At 46.3% G+C, this 18,655-nt stretch overlaps 1 protein-coding gene across 1 annotated transcript in view; it reads left to right on the forward strand.

The window, feature by feature from the left end:
- The window catches only part of CCND2 (cyclin D2), a 33,922-nt gene that overhangs the window by 8,331 nt on the left and 6,936 nt on the right, over window positions 1–18,655 (forward strand). The window contains exon 4 of the mRNA XM_059816793.1: window positions 7,771–7,901. Within this exon, the coding sequence (XP_059672776.1) occupies window positions 7,771–7,901 (131 nt within the window). The remainder of the gene's footprint in view (window positions 1–7,770; window positions 7,902–18,655) is intronic.

Here is an 18,655-nt window from a genome sequence, read left to right on the forward strand (position 1 = left end):
TGCCTCGCTCGCTGCGCAGTATGAGCGTATAGATTGGCACGCGCAGCCGTAGCCTAGTCTATCCTGATGTCATTTGTTTTCTCATCCCGCTGGTGGCTCCCCGTGTAAGCGAAAATCTCCTTCAGGAGTCTTCTGAATTTTAAAGGCACTGAGAGGCTGCATCTGGACCCCTTGTCCTTACAATATAGCTTGGCAAAATTGATGCTTACCGCGTTTTCAGCATGGGAGGATTCTGTTTATCTGTGAGCCCAATGGAGATCATGCTCCTTCTCCTCTCTGGGATCCTGTCGCTTTGCCGCTCTGACCCCACCTCTGTCAGTTCATTGCTTTGCACCCTCCATCCCTGCTCTGTCTCTTTGCACTGTGCTCCACAGTTCGGAAGTGTTTTCTCTGGGGTTGCTGGTTTGCTTGTACGTGCTGTGCTCCAAGCTAGGGAATCAGTCCTGGAGGAGTGGGAAGGGGCACCGGTTACAGAGCTGCGTGCGGAGCAGAGGAGGCCTGTGCGTGATTTCCTTCATTTCAGCGTGCCCTCCATTTCTTCTTCTCCCAGGCTGTTCAGAGTCAGAGATGCCCAGCTGCTTCCTTGCGTTACGCTTTCTTGTTGGAGGCTGTACGTGCCGCTATTTTGGCGCAGGATACCCCTTTTTATGTCAGAGCCTATAAGGGAATGGGTTTTGGGGGAGGACAGGCTGTGCAAGTCAGGCTTTCAGAAAGAGGAGCTGTGCGTCTCTGAACGCAGGCTGTAATGGAGAGAGTAATCTCAGCGAGGAGGTTTTCGGTGTTTGATTTAAGTGGCATGCAAAACTTGGAAGCAAAAAGCTTTGCAGACTTGTAGAGACAGGAGGCAACTTGTGTTGATCCCTCGACTCAGCGCTTTGCATGGTCTCTTCTGTGCCTCAGCCGAGTCCTGTGGCAGGTGAGATGTTCCCATGATGGGTACAATGCAGCATCTCATAGACCGGTGGCTTTCAAAGCCTGTGTCTGCAAAGAGGCTAAGAAAGAGGAGGAAAATTTCAGCTTTAAGTCAGTTTTGTACGGTGTGCCAAACCTCTGCCCACTGTCTCTGGGACATTAATCATCTACATTTGAAAGCTGAGAAGGCTTTTTTTTAACTTCTGGGCCAAATCCTGGGTCCTTACTCAGACAGAAGTTCTGTGGAAGTCAATGGGAGTGTTGTCTGAGCAAAGACTGCAAGATGAGGCCCATAAACCCTAGTGATCTGGAGGGTAACCACACAGAATGCTTTGTAACACCAAGAGACTTGTTTGGTCCTCAGGACGCCTGCTGGGCAAGTCTCCTGTGCATTCTTCCCCTCTCAGCCAATGTGAGAGTTCTTGGGCTCTGTCCCTGCAGAGGATAAAAGTGTGACACGAGTTTTAGCCGGGACCTGTTCTTTGCAGAGGGAAAGAAAGAAGTCCACAGAGCTCTCCTTGTGTGGATTAATCTCTTAGAAAGGAAATACATGTTGCAAAGTGGCAGTGGTTGCACGAATACTTCTAGCATGACGGAAGAAAGAATAATCCACGTGAATTTATTGCCGTACAAAAGAAGGCTCTTGCTTGTTCCTGGGGGAGGCAGCTCATATCAGTATATTGAGCTCTCCAGCAAAATGAAGGCACAAGAACCCTGGAAGCTCCATCAACAAGTAAGCAGGGCCTGGGGAGTGTTTTGTTTGAGCAGACTCACTCCTTAAGTTGCAGGACCCATCAAATCTGGGAAGATGAGGTGGAAGGAAATGGAGGAAGAGAGACTTTGCTTCATACAAGCTGGGGTAATTCCTGTGCTGCCGGATAAGTTGCCCTCCTTCCTACCAGCTGCAGATCTGACCTTTTGATGGTTCAAGCGCTGACATAATCCTGATCCTTGGTTAGGCTTCCTTACTGAAGGTGTAGAACAAGTGAAAATAATAATCAGTGCAAACAGTTGTTCAGAAATAGAGTTTATGATCAGCTAATAAGCATGTGTTACGGAGTACTCGTATACTTTACATAGACTGCTCAATGTGTTTCCCCGTCTCTACCTCACTTGGATAGTGGTGATGTAGCATTAGCATTTAGGATGCCTTAGACCCGTTTGTATAAAGGCCAAATACTTTTTGCCTTACTGTAGCCCAGGAACAGAATTAGGTGTCTGCCCTCCCGTCTACTCAAAGAATAGAAGCAGGTCTGCATCTTATTTTACTTGACAGTTTTTTGCTTCGTTGTACTTGGCACTGCTGTGCCCTTTTTTGAAGGGCTGAAGAGTCATCTGGTTTTGCCTTTAAAAGCAGAAATAGTTAACATGGGGAAAAATTGCTGTGTCTTGTAGAAATACGAGAGCAAGAGAAAAAAAATGACCAATGCAGTTAAAAACAACTGCATTTGAAAAAAAAAGTAGCACCCTGATGCTGGAATTGCATTTGGATCAAAACAAGCAAGAATTAAATTCACTATTTCTATTGTTTCCCTTAGACCTTTCTTTTAAACTTACCTGGTAAAATAGAGATCCACACTTGTCCTCGCAGTAAAGTCATTGGCTGGATGAAGTTTGAGGCTGGGTGAAATTTGACCATTATCTGTATCATTTTATAAACCGATTTTGATGACTGTCATGATTCTGTTCTCCTGATGGAGGTAACATTCCTTTTTTTTCTCCCCCTCCCACCCCCCATGAGAGCATTGGCTTCCTCGAGACAGCAGTTTCCAATTCTCTGTTTGCAACTCTGAAAATAAACCTCTATCAAATTATAGAGATGAAAACTGGCTGTTAAAAAACCCCAACCTGCGGGCAGAGCGGTAACAAGTGTCATTGTAAGAAGGTAGAGTTCCCACCTGGCTTTGGCACACCGAGCACGTTCAGCCTGGGTATTTGTCAGTGCTCTTTTCCTTCTGGCAGTTTTCATTTACTGGCTGCGAGTTAGGGCTTCCCCTTGCAGCACCTCTCTGAGTTCCTGTTTCCAGTTCCCTCCTGCTTTTGACTGACTGTCAACCTTGCATTTTCCTGGCTCGGAGGTAGTGGAGTCCGCTGGATCAGGAGAGGGCCAGGAAAACAGCCTGGCTGCGGCGCGCAGTGTCCTAGAACCCGACCATGGGTTACGTGTGCCGTGCGGGCAGAGAAGCGTCCTCGGCACGTGCGTACAGTCACGCCCCGGCTGTCAGTGTGAGCTCCAGTCCGAAAGCATGGTGCGGATTTGGGGTACCCTGAATTTGCTTGATGACTCCGGCTGGCTGGTCCAGGGGTGGCTGCATTTCAAAGGCCACTGTTTCTTCTATCGGCTTTTTTTCTTTCTAACGCTGAAGTCACTGGGGTTGTGCAAGGTTGGTCCCTTGTTTTTAACCTCCTTTAGGAAAAAGTTGATACCGAAATGGGAATAGGACAGTTTCTGGTGTTTATTGCCTGGGGATAGATGGTAAATCAAGTCCTGCTTTCTGACTACCCAGTTCTTCCCTTGAAGTGCTCGTGTGCTCGGATTCTTGTAGGCTACACGTTGTTGCACTACTCCTCTGACTTTTAACGAGGCTCTTTTGTACTTTGTGGTGGAATTGCCTAAATCACAACAAAGTGAAGAGGCAGAGCCACGTCTTCGGTGCAGGCTCTGGCTGCCCGTTAACCCAGGTTGCACGTGGGTCCGAAAGAAGAATTTAGCCCATAGCCTTGCTTCAGGTGTCCAGTAAGAAGTGATTTTCGTAAGATTCCCTCTGTAATTCAGGGTTCATCATCTCCAACAAGAATTTAAAGTCCAAGCATATGTTTCAGAGTCATGTTTAAATGTTTAAGCCTTCTCTCATCCTCCTTGTATTTTGATTTTTTTTTTTCTTTTATTTTTTTTTTAAATCTCAGGGCAAGCTTTTGACTTAATTCTGGGGGCAGTTTTACCTGGGTGAAAACTGAGTGAGGATGGCGGGACTTGGCTTGTTATCATGGGGGAAGCAGGGACAGAGGTTTGTAATTGAAAATGACGTATAAAAAGCTCGTTTTGACTTTCTTGATGGAATGTAAGGGACTCGAGGGGGGGTTCTGCCTCCCCTCAGATACGGTACTTAATATTTATGCTTTCCTTGCACCTTGACAAACATTTCACGTAGTTATTGCTTTGCTTGAATATGGAAATATGTTAATTACAGCCTTTATTCCGCTGCCTGCTCTTTTCCTCAGCCTTTTCTATTCAACCCTCTAGGTGGCCCAGCACAATGTGGCTTCTTTTCTTTCAATGAGCTCTTTCCACACTAATAGGGTCCAGGGTGATGCGGAGAACCATGTGCACAAAATTGGTGCGCCACCCCCCATCCCTTTGTGGGTATGTCAGGTTAAATTCATATCAGCAGGAGGGTCACTGCCATGATTTTCAATAGCGCGAGATGAGGTGATGACTTCAGACAATGGCGCCACACTCTCCAGTTGGAGACACTTGCCTCACCAGTTGCAGTAGTTAATTAATATGCTAAAAATAGAAGCCAGTGATACAAATCGCTGCCTGTTGTACAACAAAGACTGGGCATGTGTAGCTTTGATAGCCAAGTTTATGGTGCTTGTTATGGAGGGAAGTTAGTTTAGAGCTAGAGGCAATGTAAGACTTTCTGGATGCTGAGCTTTAGTCACTCTGGGCCTCTGGCCATTCGCTGGCTGTCTCATTTGCATTATGAATGACATTAAGGGAACTAACAAGGTTATTGGGCATAGAAATGTTCTCATGTGACCCCACGTGGAAGCAGACCTACAGCAGCGCTAGTTGGCAGGGGCACTGTGGCTCTTTATTCAGCTTCCTAGGAAGACGGTTTCTGGGAGCAGATATAAAATCAACCACAAGAAAACGGGCGTTTGGATAACGTGAAGGTCCTGATGCAAGGCCCTGGGAGGCAAGGAAGTTCAGGGGGCAGGCTGGAACTGTGTCCTTCGCTCAGCCCGTCGTGCCTGGGCGATGCTGAGCGTTGGGTACGGGATGCAGGAGCTCCCTCTTGCTCGGGTCTCCCCGCCAGCCGCTCGGGGCTGGATGAAGCGGCTCCGTGGGGGCTCAGTGACCACCCATGAGGGTGTGGGTCCATCTGGGCCTGTGAGTGGGTCTGGTTTTCCCTGCTGCTGGCTCAAATGATGGGTGGGAGTGGGTGGGTTTTCGTTCTCACCCGCTGCATCATAGCTTCCATAGGGACTGTCCAAACGCCTGCAGAGTTTGAGAGGTTTCACATCATCTTTTTACTACGTCTTCCCCGAAACTCGAGACAAGGAGGGGTAAATTATGGAAAGTCCATTGCCGCCCTAGTTCTCATGCATAACTAAGAGATGGTTTGGCAAGTCCAACGATTGAATGCGAGATTCACGTCCCAACTTAGGGCCACCTTGGCCAAGCGCAGCCTCATTCACGCCAACGCAAGCACACGGGATTCGCAAACCCAGGCAAATGCAGTGTGTACAAGAGGAGAAACAGACCCGTGGAGATGTAGTCCTCTTAGTTTATCCCTTTTCTAAAGAAATTAGTGCAATTGCTGATGAATTGCTCCATGTAGATGAGAGCGTATTTTTGGGATGCTAGGTCTCTCCTGTAAATGTTTGAACATTCTTAAATTTTATAGACGTTTGTTATTTGCTCCATGGTCTGGGAGGAGACTGGACAGTCACGCAAGCACATAAACATTTACGACCTTTATAAAAACCTCTCCTTATTGGAGTTCTTTAATCGTTCCTGCTTTTCATATTGGATTTTGTAAACTGGTGGCCTTTTTCCATGGAGAAGGATCTTCCAGGTCAACCCGCAGGAACGAGCTGCTGCAACAGTCACCCAGAACCAAGTCCCGGGGCCCCCCGTCAGTAGCAGTGAGTAAGAAAGAGGCAAACCAGCGTAAAATGAGGGCCGTTTCGAGGGCTTAAAATCCCACTGTATTTATGACCTGCTTTTGAGGTCTGGCCCAATGATACGTACAGGCTGAGGCAGTGGGGATAGGGCAGGCTCTGTGGGGAGCGCACGTGCCATGTGTCAGGTAGCCTTGTCTCTTTTCCCTGGTCATCCATTTACAGGCTGGATGGGGCTAGTTCTTGGATGTGTGTGTATATATCCATGTCGTGAGGTAAATGTGAAAGGGATTTTGATAGTGGGAGTGCAATTCCTGTTACCTCGACGCGTGTCGAGATCATCGTCCTCAGGGCTGTCCTGTGCACTCATAAGTAGGAGTCAAGGCTCTCCTGTTGACTCACTCATTAGTGGGGGCAATATAACTTAATTTCCAAGATCATCAGCTTTCCTATGTGCAGTGGGTTCTTACTATTACAATAGTGCATAATTATTATTTTCATAATAATGGCAGTCCATATTCATTGCTTCTGTCGGTGGGAATTTGCTCCTTCAGAAGTGGTTGTCAGAGTGTGGTGTCTGCTGAGCTCCCCGGTAGGAAGGACAGTGGGCTTCAGCAGCGTGCGATGGTGGGCTTGCAGGTGGTCATCTCCCGGTGGCTTCGTGAGACAGATAAACCCATGTCAGGGTTTCAGCTCCTCCTTTTCTCTCCCCACTTCTAATATCCCCCCTCCAGTCCGTCTGGATGAATGTTACGACCCGAGTCCCATTCTTACCTGACTGCATCATTCCTCGTGGGTCCCAGGGACGTATTCCAGCCTGGAGAAGAACATGCTGTCTCCACAGCTATCGCAGTATCTGCCAGCTCAGAGTCTGGGAGGCCGAGAACAACTCTCCATGTGTCTAAAACTTGAGTGGTTACGCAGACATCAAGAGGGTTACAGAATTTGTGCTAGCTAAAGAGAGAAGGCTTGGGATCTGCCTGTAACAGGAGGACAGTTTTCTGTGACAATCTGTTTCTATAAATAGACTGAATATATTGGTTTATATAGTGGATGGAATATAGTGGTTTATTTCATATTAAGTATTACTTGGGTTGCCTCTTCCTGCTCCTCCAGTCCCCCCAAACGAAAACTGGTAGAGGAGGGTTTGTTAATGAGTTATTGTTGAACCAAACAACTTGCAGACCAAGTTTCATTTTAGGAAGTTATCAGTAACCAAGAAAATCTCCTAAAAATGGTATTTAGTAAGACACGCCAATAAGCCAGTGCTGATGGCAGTATCATAAACCACAAAGTGGCCTTTTAAAGGTCACAAGAACATTTCGTGTTATTTTCATTTCTCTCCTGATCTCCACAGATGTGTGAGAGGAAGTTTTGAAATGTATTTGCAACTTGTTTGTTAAGAAATAGTAGTAATGACAAATGTGATTTTTGCCTTTTCTTTGATTACGTAGCTATGGGCTGTAAGTGTTCTCGCTTCCTAATTGCAAAGGTGGTAAAGATGAATTGTTAATTAAAAATCTCTTTCCAGGACAGGTCTTTAAATGCTCGAGTTAATTAAGTCTTTAAAAATTGACGTGACTAAAAATCTCCGTTTGGTCCTTTGTGATACCTTGTTCCAGTTAGTTTTCCGGTTATACAGAGAGCTCTAATGTGACCGAGACCCACATTTCTGACATAAATTACAGAAAGCCTCCTTCTTCTCTCTCCTTTTCTTTAAAACTAAGGAAAGACTATTAAAAATTGTCCAGGTTTACTTTATGCATCAGTGAGAATAAAAGACTGAACCGCATTTCCATTTTAATTTGCAGATCTGTTACCCTCCTTTGACTGCTTGCGATGAGCAGTGTGACTAATGAGCTCCACTGGACCAAAAAGAGTGGCACTTTTCCCTTTCTTCTACTTCCCCGTTTTTTATTCTTGGGTGTGGTTTTTTTTATGTTGCTTGCCTCTGATGTTTTGCAGCTTTTTCTGGGCTTGGACTAATTCCCAGATCTGTTCTTGCAGATTTTAACTTTGCCATGTACCCACCGTCAATGATAGCAACTGGAAGTGTGGGAGCAGCCATCTGTGGCCTTCAGCTCGATGACGGGGACAGCCTTACGGACCTCCTGGCCAAGATCACAAACACAGATGTGGTGAGTGTCCCTCATTCCTCTTCTCCTTTCACTTCTGAGGGCGTGGTGGAGAACCGGGCCATCAAACCCGGCCTGATCTTGAAAGCCCGGTGGCGCAAAGGAGAGGGGAGCTCCAGGAGCGCACAGGTTGCAGGCATGGAGCCGGCACCTTGCTTGCAGTGCTTTGGATATCCAAAGCTCCTTGTCCTCCCCCAGGATTAATTTTCATGCACGCTTTGTTCAGCAGCTTGGTGGGGAGAGCCTGCTCTGCCTGCTGTGGCTGATGGTCAGGCTTGCTGTAAGGGGGAGCCAGCTTGGGTACAGCCCCAGGCGATGGGGCGAGCAGGCAGACAGCATCCCTTGGGGCGTAAGGTAAACCCGTACATGCGCCGGTCCTGTGTTGGCAAGCTTAAAACTGCTCTTCTGGCTCTCACTGAGGTATCATCTAAAAATCTTTAACTTGAAGGAAGTGAATAATGAGCTAACCCTCCAGCACTGGCACAACGTGAGGCAGGTGCAACCCAGGCTGTCTGGGTTTTTGTCTGTAACTTCACTGAGCTCGCCCCACGCAGGGCGTTTTTTGGCTTGTCAGAAAGTCCCGTTGTCGGTAGGAGAGGTGAATCTGATGGCAGTTCAGTGGTGCACAAGCTCATTTGGAAGTGAGTTTGCTGCTCTGGGGTCAGCTTCTAGTGGGGACAACAGAAGAACCCAAACCTGACAGATGTGCTTGGCAGTCTCAGCAGAAAGCTGGGAGGAATGAAAGGAGTGCTCTGGGTGCCTTCCCCCAGGGTTGTGCCTCTCCCGCTGCGTCCCCATGTTGGTGGGACACTGCGGGGAGAGCTTACGCTCCTGCAAACCCAAACCACTTGGGCTGTGAATAAACAGGAGGTTCATCTCACATGAGGCTGACGTGTTCTGCCATGATGAAATTCACTGAAAAGAAAATGAGCGAGGCTTTCTGAAATTCAGGCCACTGATAAGATAATGCTTTTTTTTACCATGAAAGTATCAGTTGCCAATGCGTCGTCCTTAACATGTGCTAACTATAAATCCTTTTATTGCTTTTAGTTCTCAGAGTAAATACACTGTGCATTAGATCTGTGATAACATTGTCAAGAGAAGGGTTGTTTTTTCCAACAGATGTTCTACGTTTTGGTTAAAAAGGAATAGTCCAGTTTAACAAAAAGGGAAGATTTTCACTATTTCTTTTTTCTTTCAATCAGATTGATCCTAATTTTCAAGTGCAGTGCTGGGGCTTCCCATTTCTTTTGATTGGAACTGGGTTTTGCACAGAAAAAGGAACATTTCCAATTCTGACTGTTTATAATGGAAATCGAGTAGCTGGAGATATTTAACATGCATTTATTTCAGTGTAAATGAAAATTTTACCCAGGTAATTGCTCTTTTGTGTCTGTTTTATAAGTGTGGAGAAACAGAGTGGTGATACGTTACAGTAAGCAGCAGGAACGTGCAAGAAGAAGAATCCTACGTAACAGTTCAGACTGCGTGGCCTGACGCGAGTATTGCACAAAGCCTATTTGTACAGTTGTTACATTTAGACTGGGTAAATCCATTAAGTTTACTTCATTCATGTGGATAACAAGAATTACCTGTTATTGGTACTGAAATTGGCAGTTATTGGCAGAATGAAATTTTCTCCTTGGATGTTTGTCTGACTGGATGTAACATGATGAATTTTGGATGCTGCATCCAGCAGATGTCTGGGAGGACTCTTAAGACAAGTGGGCAGATGCAAGACGGACATTAGAAACCAGGCGGAGGAAGACGAGGATTTAGGGAGAGACTAACATCTTTTTAGCAAAGATGCTCTCTTCAGCCAAGGTTATGAATATACACAGAATAAAGAAAACAGTGCTAGCCACTAAGAGCTTCTTGTATAACTCTATGTCTTAACTCCATGGGGTGTCTGAAAGGTTGGTGCCCCACCGCTGTGATTTTCCTTGTTATACACTGATGCCGGATGAAGTTTTTCCTGCTCGGCTGCTGCTTATTTTCGTGCTTGTTTTTGCTTATGTATGCCCACACAACTGTTCATATCCTTGTGTTTCAAACCCATCCTGGAAATGATCCAGCTTAAAGAAGGGGGGAAGGACCTCTTCTTGTTGTTTCGGAGTTGGGGGGTCAGGGGGGCTTGTTTGGTTTCTAAACCATATCAGTTCACCGATAGATTTCCAAGAACAGCCTCGCAAGCAGCTGAGAGAGCTGTGCACAGTGGCACAGGGCAGGACCATAGCGGGAGATGGGGATGAGAGGAGTATCTGTAACCATCATTGTCTGTGAGCTTCTGGTACTACAGCTATAGAAACTACAGCCTGATGGTCTAACGTGGTAGTCAGCAGGACAAGGATAACGATGAGAGCGAGGGAATGACAGCGTGGGGTGAGGAATGGGAACACAAATAGCCCTTACGGTGGCAGAGGAGGGATGGGGAGGCTTGCAGAACGCAATTGAAAAGTTTAGGGGGAGCCTTCACAAGGTCGGCACCTGCTTCTGCTGCTGTCAAGCAGAACGGAGCACCGTACCCACAGAAGTCCCTGGGTAGTCCTTTGGAAGTAGTCTTTTTGAGGACAGAAGCAAGTGGTGTTTCTGTCCAGCCCTGGAACAGATACCCTCAGCAGAGCTCATCGCTTTGTTCCTGTGCCATCTGATTAACAATGTAGTCTTTCCATTACTAGACCATGTTCCCCATATTGGTGAGCTCCAGACAAACTTCTGATGCTGTTCCCACAGTATTTTAGCACTTTTCAGAAGGGTGATGCCAAAGTAGCCCTTGCTGGTGTATTTGTATTTGATGTGTTCGGTGGGTTTTGATCAACCATTGAGCAGCTGGGTTCTGTCTTTCTGGAGATGCCGGAGGGTTGTTCAGGGTAGTTCATCTTCTCTAAGAGTTGCCCTGTGCAGTCACAAGGGTCTCTTCCCTCCTTGCTCTTTTTCAGCACGGACAGGTTTGCGTTGGTGGTGACAGCACGGTGCTGGCAATACTCCGCTCGTTGGTGAGGGCAAGCGAGCTCAACACGTGAGCTGCAAGGGCTATGTCATCAGGACCTTGCAAGATACTTAGCTGTGCCTCAATTCCCTGGTCACAGGGAAAAGCATTTCCCTCCTTCACTTATCGTTGTTGCTAGCAAAGAGATTTTGAGCATCCCTTCCTGATGCAGCCCTTGCCAGAGTAATCTGTTCCTTGGTCACCTTCATGCATGGGGTCATGTTCAGAAGGTCCTGCCCTTGCAGGGAGGAATTACACCCACGGGTTTTCCTGCTGCACCTTCTCCGTGTGTTTCTTTCTGCTTGCTGGCGGGTGCCTTGCTGCTTCACCTGTGAAGCCCCGCTTGCGTCGGGATCCCAGCTGACTCTGCTCATGCTCAGTCTGTCTACTGGGGGTGTTTGCGAAGGCTTGTAGGGACAAAAGAAAAGTCACAGGAGGGTGTCTTTCTGGTGGAATTTTCCTTCTCCTTGGTCAGGTAAAGCCCATGTTAATTGACTTTCCAAGCACATTGTGAGCATATTACACGTGACCACATCTGAAGGGGAATACATGTCTTTTTTTGCTCTCTTGGGAGTTTTTCTGGATTTTTTTCATTTGATGTTTATCGGTAGACACTTAAAGCTGGTGTTCTTTATTACAGGAGGTACTTGAAGCTTTCTCAGGCATCCCAGCCCTTCTTAATGTAAGACCCTTTTGCAGCATCTTGCAGATTGGACAAACTTTATCTCTCATGCTGAATTGTTCTATCCTGATTGTTTTCGTCTGAAAGAAAATACCTGCTAAAACAGCTTTGTAGTTCTTAAGTGGTTAGAAGAAAAAAGGTGTTGGTTTTTGCATTGAAAATTTCTTCATGCCTTTTCTTTGAAATTCAGCAAAGGGGGTTTTGTCAGAAATGTGCTTTTTTGCCATCCTGGTGAAAATCTTCCCAAATCTGGCTGAGCATATATGCCTTTGGAAAAAAAAAAAAAATAAAAAAAGGTCACTCTTCCCAAATAACAAAGAACTCTTTTAACATTTTACTGGTCACATCCTCTCCAAGAGTCTGTCGGCACTGGGTAGAGACAAGCTTTCTTCCCTTTGCTCCTGGTCTCTGCCCACAGCAGCACAGCCTGCTGAGGAGTCTCACTCGCCTCCCCAAGTCAGGGCACACTGAGGACAAAAGGAGCTTCTGGATAATTTAATCTCTAAAAAATTAAAGTCTTCGCAGAAGTTAGAGGTGCTGTCATTTTTTCAAGATGGTTTCTGTTGTTGTGGCAGAGGTGGCCTTAACTCAAAGACTGTCTCCTGCAAGCTTTGAAGTCTTAGTCCAACCAAAGGTGGCCAGAATTTTTAACTTGGGCAAAACAGTGTATTTTTCATTAGCCAGGTATTTGGAAATGGGAGAAATATTTTGGTAGAAGCTTTCTCCGTGACTTTAGCGTTGGAAAAATGCAGAAGGGCCCAGGACTGGAAAATTTCATCCCCCGTGTTAAAGCTTGGGAGAGAGATAAGCAACTGAAAACAGGTACTCAGAGAAGTATCGGGCAGTCTTAGTAATAGGTGGTAATATCAGCCTCATCTGTAAAACGTATTGTTGGAAGAAATGTACTGGCTAGATTGCATAAGAGTTAGCTCAAGGCTGTGTTAATGAAGGGTAAAGGCTATTGTAGTACATTTTACGCTGGGACTTAATTGAAGTTGAATGAACAGCTTCAGTTCTCTCACTTCCTAATTTCTGATGCCTGAGAGCTCTTCCTGCAGCGACACAATTAATTCATCATCACTGTGTGAATGATTCTGTTTTTAAAGGGGAGGTCAGGGAGGAGGAAGAAACGAGAGCTCCTCAGCTTCACGAGAGCTCCTCAGCTTCAGGAGCATCACGCGGTGGAAAAGCAAGGAAACTCACAGGAATTACAGTTCTGCAGAGGGAGAACTTTAGGGCCCCCTCCCTGTGCCTCCTGGTAGCCCATTGGAAAGGGCAGAGAGCTGGGGGAAGAGTCCCTCCCGACCAGAGGGTCCCCGGGGCCTTTTGCTTCTTCTTCTTCTTTTGATGTGTGTGATTGCTTAGCATGGAAATAGATGATGGGACTTTCTCACTGGCTTTCCAAAAAATGTCACCATCTGAAGTGAAGCATGAAAAATTTCAGCTTCAAAGTTGCAAGTGTTTGAAAATAGAGAATGATAATGAAATCCTGATGCAACTTAACTGCAATGAGCTTTTCTGAACTTTTACTGTTTTATAATGATAATTTGAGGGTGCTATCTGTTTGCTAGGAAATAGCAGCATTAACCAAGAGGCTGAAGTCAATGGAGTTATTTTAGATTTACACTGGTGTGACTGAGACTGGAGTTTGGCATTTGGAGCTATAATGTTTGTAATGGATGTTTCATTAAGAATTAGACCAAAAATATGTTATTAATACACAGCATTTAATTTAGAACCCAGCTGTCGGGTAAGCAAACAACTAACACACGGGTGTTTCTTTCAAAAACACATTGCTGTTGGCTGTCCTCGTATGAATGCAAAGCAGCACTCCAGACTTTAGATGAGATAGTACAAGGGATCATGTCAGTGTCATTCTAGGGATAGTGGTTATTTCTGACGCATAGCTGCCCTGGGCCATTTGGTGAAGGTTGAATCGCAGTTTGAAGTGACAGTGACAACGAGGCCATGCAAACCTCGGTTTCATTACTCCTTTCATCTACCAGAATAAACACCAGGGAGCTACTCTTGGAGAAGCTGAGAAACTCAGCAGCCTTACGGGTAGCGAAAGTAGCTCTGCATGGTTATATCTGAATTGCCTTTTCTGATCATTATTGTCCCAAAGAGTCGATGAGAGCTAGTCCCACACAGCTTCACACAGCTCTGTGGGATGGGGATTGCATGTTCTGAGCTGTTTTGCTGCCAGAGAGTGGGAACATTTCCTTTGCTGTTTCTTGAAGAGGAGAGGAGAGGCTGGTGGGCAAAGAGTTAACAGACCTACTTGCAGGAAGTGAGCCGAGCTCCCTGTGCATCTCTTGGTGGGTCATTGCAATGGAAAAATAAACAACTGGGGAAGTCAGGAATTTCCATAGCATCCCAGACCAGCGCTCAAAGTATCCTGTCGAAGTATCCTGTCGCTGGTGGAGCCAGATGCTCTGGAAGAGGATATGAGCATCCCCACTGCGTACAATTACGGGATGTGAGGAGCGATAGCTGAACGGGTAGGGCGCATTTTAAGACCTTGCAATCTGTATTCTGCTTTGCCACAGACCTGCCTTGGGCAAATCTCTCTCCTCACCTCCTGGAAGAGCAGCCATCAGTTCAGTGTGTCAGCTTGCTGGCTGTGCGTCTGGAAACCACCTCTCTGGCCATGCCTGGGAGCATTTTCATAAATCATGTGCGGGGCATGCGTGCCCTGGCCTGGTTACTGCTTGAATCTCCCTTGAGTCCGTCCTGAGCCCTTCCGTTCTCTGGTACCCCAGATCTCCTCGTGGAGGAGAAATACATTAAGGTTTCTAAGGAGCTCAAGAAACTACTGCAGGGGTAGGTAGATGAGGTCTTCACCTGTTACAAAGCACCTTGGACCAGAATTTTATAGGCTAAAGTCAGTGGGAATTAGGCATGCCACTAAGGTGTAAAGATAACCCTACTTTGAGCAGAAGGTCCTGTTAGGTGACCTCCAGAGGTCCCTTCCAACCTCTTTCTGTGAGGCTGAGTGCACTGAAGCCTCGAAACTATTATCTCATATTAAAAAGGCGTTCAGGCTTACATCCCTGACAAAAGCTGGCGAGGTTAGATCCCCAATTAAGCTGGTTAGTAGCTGTTTGTGTAACAATAAGCTCTGTAGCACCATAGCTGCCAGAAGGGCTGGCCAGGTTCACTCTGTCCAATAGTGAGGGTTATATGCGCAAATAAGGAGCACCTTCTTCCTAGAGCCCAGCTCTCAGGGTTGCATCCAGATGACAAAAGGAGTTGTCTTCCCCCCAGCATCAGCAGCAGGGGAAGGGTTTTCAGGCAGAAAATGCGGGTTTGTACATGGGCACAAGCCCCTTCTAAAAGTCTTGTTCCCAGATGGGAACTGGTGTGTACTGAGTGGTTTTGAAAATCCAAAGCACATTTAAGGGCCTGAGGTAGAAAGAAAAAAGGAACCAAGCTTTTCTTCAAGTCTTGTCGAAATAGCTGGCTGTGAGCCCTTGAAAATGTGGAGTCAGGCTGTTTTGAAGACTGGATCCATAAAAAATGGCATTTAAAATATCTCCACTTAAATGTGCTACATATGTCAGTGCTGGGATTCTTTTTTTTTCCCCCGAAGGTCTGAAAAGTCCCTTCATAAAGATCCCTGCAAATTTTTGCACAGAAACGACGTTCAGAACCACCATGCTGAAGAATTCAGTTTCTGTTGAGCCACAGTATAAAATCATGGAAATCTGTCTTGAATGGAGAGCATTTGAACATTGTCCCTACAGCACATACACCATTTATCCCCTCCTTTGTAGTGTTTAGGGCCTGTGGTTTTGGAACCAAGTAACAGGACTCGCTGTATCTTATCCTGCCTTATTTGTTGCAGACCACATTTTGTATGCAAGGAAACAACAGACAAAATAGCCTCCAAAAGAAAGGAAGAATGAGATAGTTTCCTAAGTTGTCTTTGCCTGAGTTGGCAGCTGCTCCGCTTCATTCAGCTTTTTGTTCCCCAGTGAGTGCTGTGCGTGTGTAGCAACAATGGGGTGATGCAGTTACACCGCGGGCTGATGGCGGAGTTCCGTCAGATCCATTCATAAATACAGCCTCGGCCGGTGCGCCGAGGAAGCCAGGCCCCCCGAGGAACCGGCTCCACAGCCCGAGCATCGCTGACGGAGGAGCTCACGGGCTGGCAATGGATAGTCTGGTCGGAGACTTGCCCTCGACCTCTGGTGGGGAATCCTTGCTCAGCTCATATGGCTTTGTGTAACGCCAGCCAGTTGTCACAGCTTTTTTAAATCCCCTTTTTCAATAAACGCTCGCGGCATTTATTACAGCAAGGTAAATTCACAGCTTTTCACGGTTGCAAAGTACGCCTGTTAGACAGAGATGATCGAGTTGAAATCCCAAGCCACATTAAGCAGGGAGTATAATTTCAAGTGTGGCATCTGGCCCTGGATCACCCTGCCAGTGTTTTGGCTTTACTCTCACTTTTTCCAGTTCTGAAAACATTGTTCTCTCCTGTTGCTATGAGAAATACCCACACGAGCAACAGGAAACCAACAAACTGACTGTTGAAGCAAACAGTGGAACTGAATCTAGAAAGTACATTGGTGAAAGTGCTGAAAAGACTGAAAAATTGCAGAGAAAAATGTGCCATCTTTCAGATGCTTAATGTTAGTCATCTTCTATATTGCATTATTACAATAATGTAGCAATAGTAAGTGGAGAAATTCTGGCGTAGATGTGATTTGATTTTTTTTTTATAAAGTGAGATATCCTCCTTAGTCTGTGTGAAATGCCCTTTGGAACAGCAAATTACTATTTTCTGTACTTGCAGATGGAAAACCAGAGACATAGATGCTTATCTGTAATTGATGCTCTTTGTTACAGTAGCAAAAATAGACACATTCAGCAGGGAAAATATTTCTGTTTTTCAACTGTGTCCATTAGATGGGAGATCACTGAGATACAGTAAATGTAGTAAATGGGCATGATATTCCCACAGCAGCTTTTCAGGCTCTTATTTTGGAGAGTATCGGCGAGCTAAAGGCCGGCACTCGGCGCACGAAGGCCCCGCTTTGGGAAGGAATCCCTGTTTGTGTCAACAATGAAGCATGTGCTTTGGAGAGGTTTGAATTGGGGCCTAAATGTGAACCAGCGGAGGAATCCAGCCGTCTTTTGTATTTAGGAGTACAGATAACACATTCCATGCTGGAATTTATGTAAATCCCAACACTTTAATGCATGTCTGATTGCTGCTTTCTTAGATCACGCAAGCAATGCATAAATGACCGGTGAACAGTATTGGCACTTCAAATATCTCCAGCATCCTTTCCATTTACCATACCAGGTCCCACACCTAAAAAAAGTCATTTTCTGGTTTCCCTTTTGCAGTTAGTTTTAAGAAAGAGGAAGAGATCGGGGACGTTAGCAGTTATTTGTGAAGTAGTTAATGTATATGTGGGAAACCAACCACCCTTTAACACAAAAATGCCGGGCGGCTTTTGCAGCGTTCCTGGCTTTGGGACTTTGAGCACTCAGGAAAGCACCCAGGGTTTGGATTCAGGCTCTTAAATCTGGTCAGGAAATGCCGGAGCATCAAGAAGTACCCGGTAGAGCTCAGTATTTTGCATCGTTTGTATGCATATGTTATATATAACGCCAGCCCTACTGTTACTCCTCTGCTGTTGGTTGTAAAGGAGAGTAGGGTTGCCGTTTGGCTTTTGAAAGCCCTGGAGGAATGACCCACTCCATCACCGAGCGGGATTGTCCTCCACCTTGGCATCGCAAAGGATTTTGCGGCTCTGCTTTGCCGTTGGCCTGAGCTCGGCACAGCCTGGGCTCTGGTAGCGATGGCAGGCGTGCCGATCCCTGCCGACTTCCCTGGGCTTACCAAGCTCTTGGCAGCTGGATGTCCGGACGTCCCAGGTAGGGCTCTGAGATACGGTGTCGCTTCTCTTCAGTCGTTTCTCACTGGTCTGATCAAAGCTGGTTTAACTGGCTCAGGCTGCTGCTGGTGCTGGCCCTACTTATTCTGTGGTTGTTGTTGCACAACACCTCGCCGTAAAGCTAAGATCTTGTCGAGGGTTAAGTGATACTTAAATTTTAACAGAATTAACATGGAACTTTGTTAAACAGTAGTTTTGCAGTCTTTGGTTTCTTCCTTAAATGCTGCCGTAACACATTTTCTCTGGACACTGGTATTCCCGAGTGAGTGCCATCTTGGATGGGCAAAGGCTGGAGGGCTGCAAGGTTCAGAGCAGTTTCCGTGTTACCCATTAGGAGGCTCACCCCTCACTCCCAGAAATACTTCTTATTTCTTCACCCAGGCCAGACCAAAACTGAGGTGCAAAAGGGGAATCTAAGAATCATGATACAAAAAGCACTGTGTCCTGGAGGCACCGTGGAAGAGACCGGAGCTAAGTTCATCGCTTCTGCACGGCATGCCTCCCTGCCTGCCGGAGTCAGTGAGTGGCGAAGCTGTGGTGGTTGCTGGCACAAGGAGCATGGGGTCTGGCAGACCTGGTTGTTAGGTGACCAGTATGGATCCAGGGGTGACTGTTGTTTCGCGGCCCTGCCTGACTGTGGAATGAATCTGGTGGTTTGAGTCTGGTTTAGAGTGCTTGTCATCACGGGAGTAGGTGCAATAAATACACAGCTGCAGTCCCCTTACAGAAGCTCTGGATTGAGTCAAAACGGGGAAGGAGAGAAAAGACACGTGGCTGAAATAGTTTACCTTACTGTGATAGCACTTCACTATTGGCTTTTGAGAGGCGTGATCTTTTTCTTTGTGGAGAAGGTGGTGTGCTGCTGCTCAGCTGCTGCGGGATCGGATGCAGAGACCATTGTCATCTGAAAGGTACAGTCAGTTGGCTTCCGTTTGGATGGGGTGCCAAGGAATACTTGAAAATGGCTAGATCAAGTCTGGAGCAGAAACCGCAGCGAAGTTACTAGAATAGTTATAAATGTCTTTTCAATACCCTCCCCTTTTTCTTTTTTTTTTCTTTTTTTTTTTTTTTTTAATTTCTCAGTCCAGCCGTAATATTGCAAGATGGAGAGGGTGTCTTGCGCCTGTGTAACTCGGTAAAGGTGGGGAGGCAGGCTGTGTGGGTCACGATGAGG

This window comes from Gavia stellata, chromosome 4, assembly GCF_030936135.1.
Source record: "Gavia stellata isolate bGavSte3 chromosome 4, bGavSte3.hap2, whole genome shotgun sequence".
Classification (NCBI taxonomy): Eukaryota; Metazoa; Chordata; class Aves; order Gaviiformes; family Gaviidae; genus Gavia; species Gavia stellata.